The sequence below is a fragment of the Chrysochloris asiatica genome, unplaced genomic scaffold (genome assembly GCF_000296735.1).
Source record: "Chrysochloris asiatica unplaced genomic scaffold, ChrAsi1.0 scaffold00310, whole genome shotgun sequence".
Taxonomy (NCBI): Eukaryota; Metazoa; Chordata; class Mammalia; order Afrosoricida; family Chrysochloridae; genus Chrysochloris; species Chrysochloris asiatica.
Genome location: NW_006408828.1, coordinates 592,660 through 594,786, shown reverse-complemented (window position 1 = coordinate 594,786; position 2,127 = coordinate 592,660). Strand labels below are relative to the sequence as shown.

The 2,127-nt window shown below is 47.1% G+C and overlaps 1 protein-coding gene across 1 annotated transcript in view; it reads right to left on the bottom strand.

Moving 5' to 3' along the window:
- Positions 1–361, bottom strand: part of MS4A15 (membrane-spanning 4-domains, subfamily A, member 15) — a 14,580-nt gene extending 14,219 nt beyond the window's left edge. Inside the window, exon 1 of the mRNA XM_006874986.1 lies at positions 131–361. Coding sequence (XP_006875048.1) covers positions 131–355 — 225 coding nt within the window. The 5' untranslated portion in view covers positions 356–361. The remainder of the gene's footprint in view (positions 1–130) is intronic.
- Between the last annotated feature and the right edge of the window lie 1,766 nt (positions 362–2,127).

Genomic DNA, 2,127 nt, shown 5'->3' with positions numbered 1-2,127 from the left:
CTAACAACAACATTTGCTCAAGGCAGGCATGCTTAACTTATTAAGATCAACTACTGGTTCAGAGAAGATTTCAGGGGACAGTTTTGGGTTAAGGCTTAAAAACTTAGAGATGATGAGAAGCTGTTCTTACCCCTAAAGCTTTGGGCTCTCCTGTCAGGAATGTCTCCATGGGCCGCAGGTCAGAGGGCTGAGTGGCCCTTGGTGTCTGCGCCCCCAGTGGTGGCTCCTCAAACTGCATGATCCCTGGAGGCTGGCACATGGAGGTAGGCAGAATGGCTGGAGATGGGCGGAGGCCGCTGGCGTTGCTGGGCGGGATGACGACAAACACCCCATTGCTGGCAGGGGTTGTGGACATTGTGCTCTGAGAGCCTGGGAAACAAAGAAATGGGAGACAACAACAATAATAGTAAAAAGAATATTTTTTAGCTTATGAACATCATGCTAACCCACTCCTGCTCACTCAACTCTGTGAGGCTGATGGCACTGATCTGACTGAACTTAGATGGGGAAGCCAGGACTCAGAAAGGTGAAAACAAACAAGTGAACAAACCACCCAATTGCCTTTGAGGCCATTCTGACTCGTAGTGACCCCACGGATGTGGAATAGAACTGTATTCCATAGAGTTTTCAATGCTGAGACTTCAGGAGTAGATCACCAACAGGCCTCTAGGTGGGTGCGAACCGTTGACCTTTCAGCTAGTGGAGACGTTTGTGCTACCCAGGGACTCCCAGAGAAGTGAACCTATGGCCGTTGAGTGGATTCTGGCTCATGGTGACCCCATGTGTTACAGAATGTTGCTAAGCGCCGTCAAGTCCATTCTGACTCAAAGTGACCCATATAGGGTTTCTGAGGAGTGGCTGGTGAGTTAGAACTGCTGACCTTGCAGTTCAACTGACCTTGCAGTCTAGTGCATTATCCCACAGTGCCACAGCAGAATTGAGCTACTTTAAAGGGGTTTTTGGTTGTAATCTCTGGGTAGGCTCGAACCACAACCCTTTAGTTAGTGTTGTTTTTGTTACGTGCCATTGAGTCGGTTCTAACGAATAACAACCCTATAAAGGGTTTCCAGGAGTCCTGGCGTAGCGCTGTGGGTTAATGCACTGGACTGACAAGTCGGCTTCAACCACAAGATCGGAACCCTGATACAGGGTTGCTATGGGTCGGAACCAACTTGATGGCACTTAACAACAACAACATAGGGTTTCCAAGGCTGTACATCTTTGTGGGAGCAGAAAGCCTCATCTTTCTTTCATGGAGCAGCTAGTGGGCTTGAACCACCAAGCTTGTGGCTCACTGTCTGTTATTAATCCTCCAGAGGCCACTCAGGAAGCCTTGAGAAGTGAAGGGTTATGCAAAGTCAAGGTCCTTTAGGTGGGGCAGGGCCAGACCTTGAACTCCTATATCTCTGACCCCAGATGCCAGAAGTCTTTGTGAGAAGCATCTGTTTAAATGTCCTTTCCCCAGAGAGGACAAGCACCTTGTCCAAGAACACACAGAGTTGAGAGAGAACCCAGGTCTCTTCATCCATAGACCAGAGTACATCCATCACTTCCTGCCGTCAGCTCACAGTTAAGCCATCTGTGTATACAAACTTCCCTCCTTAATTTTCTGCAGTGGGAGGGCTTCTATTTGGCCATCTGAACAATTCTCTTGACGTAGCTGAGATATGCCTGGATTATTGAAACGCTGTGTGGCCTGGGCTAAATCTCTGGGGACAAACTACCCCTTACTAAGCAGTCATGAGATGAGTTTGCTAGGAAACAGCCGGGTTACAGAATGAAATGAAGAACAGTCAGATCTCTTGTTGGCAGTAGTGGGGGAAGTGCTAGCACATGTCTCTTAAATCTCTTAAGATAAAATGGGCATGGCAGCGTTCCAATAAAACTTTATTTATAAAAACAGATGGAGGGCCAGATTTGACGTATGGTGGCTCAGAACACTGCCTGGCACGTAGCAAATGCTTGATACATAGTAGCTACTGCTTCTGTGATTGTTCACAATAATGATGGTTCTGTGTCTTTGGCAAGATGTGATATTGTACTGAGACAGACTAAAGTCCCATAAAATAGAGATAATAATGGCTGCTCACATGACTCAGAAGTTTTTTGTGTGAAGATCAAATGTGA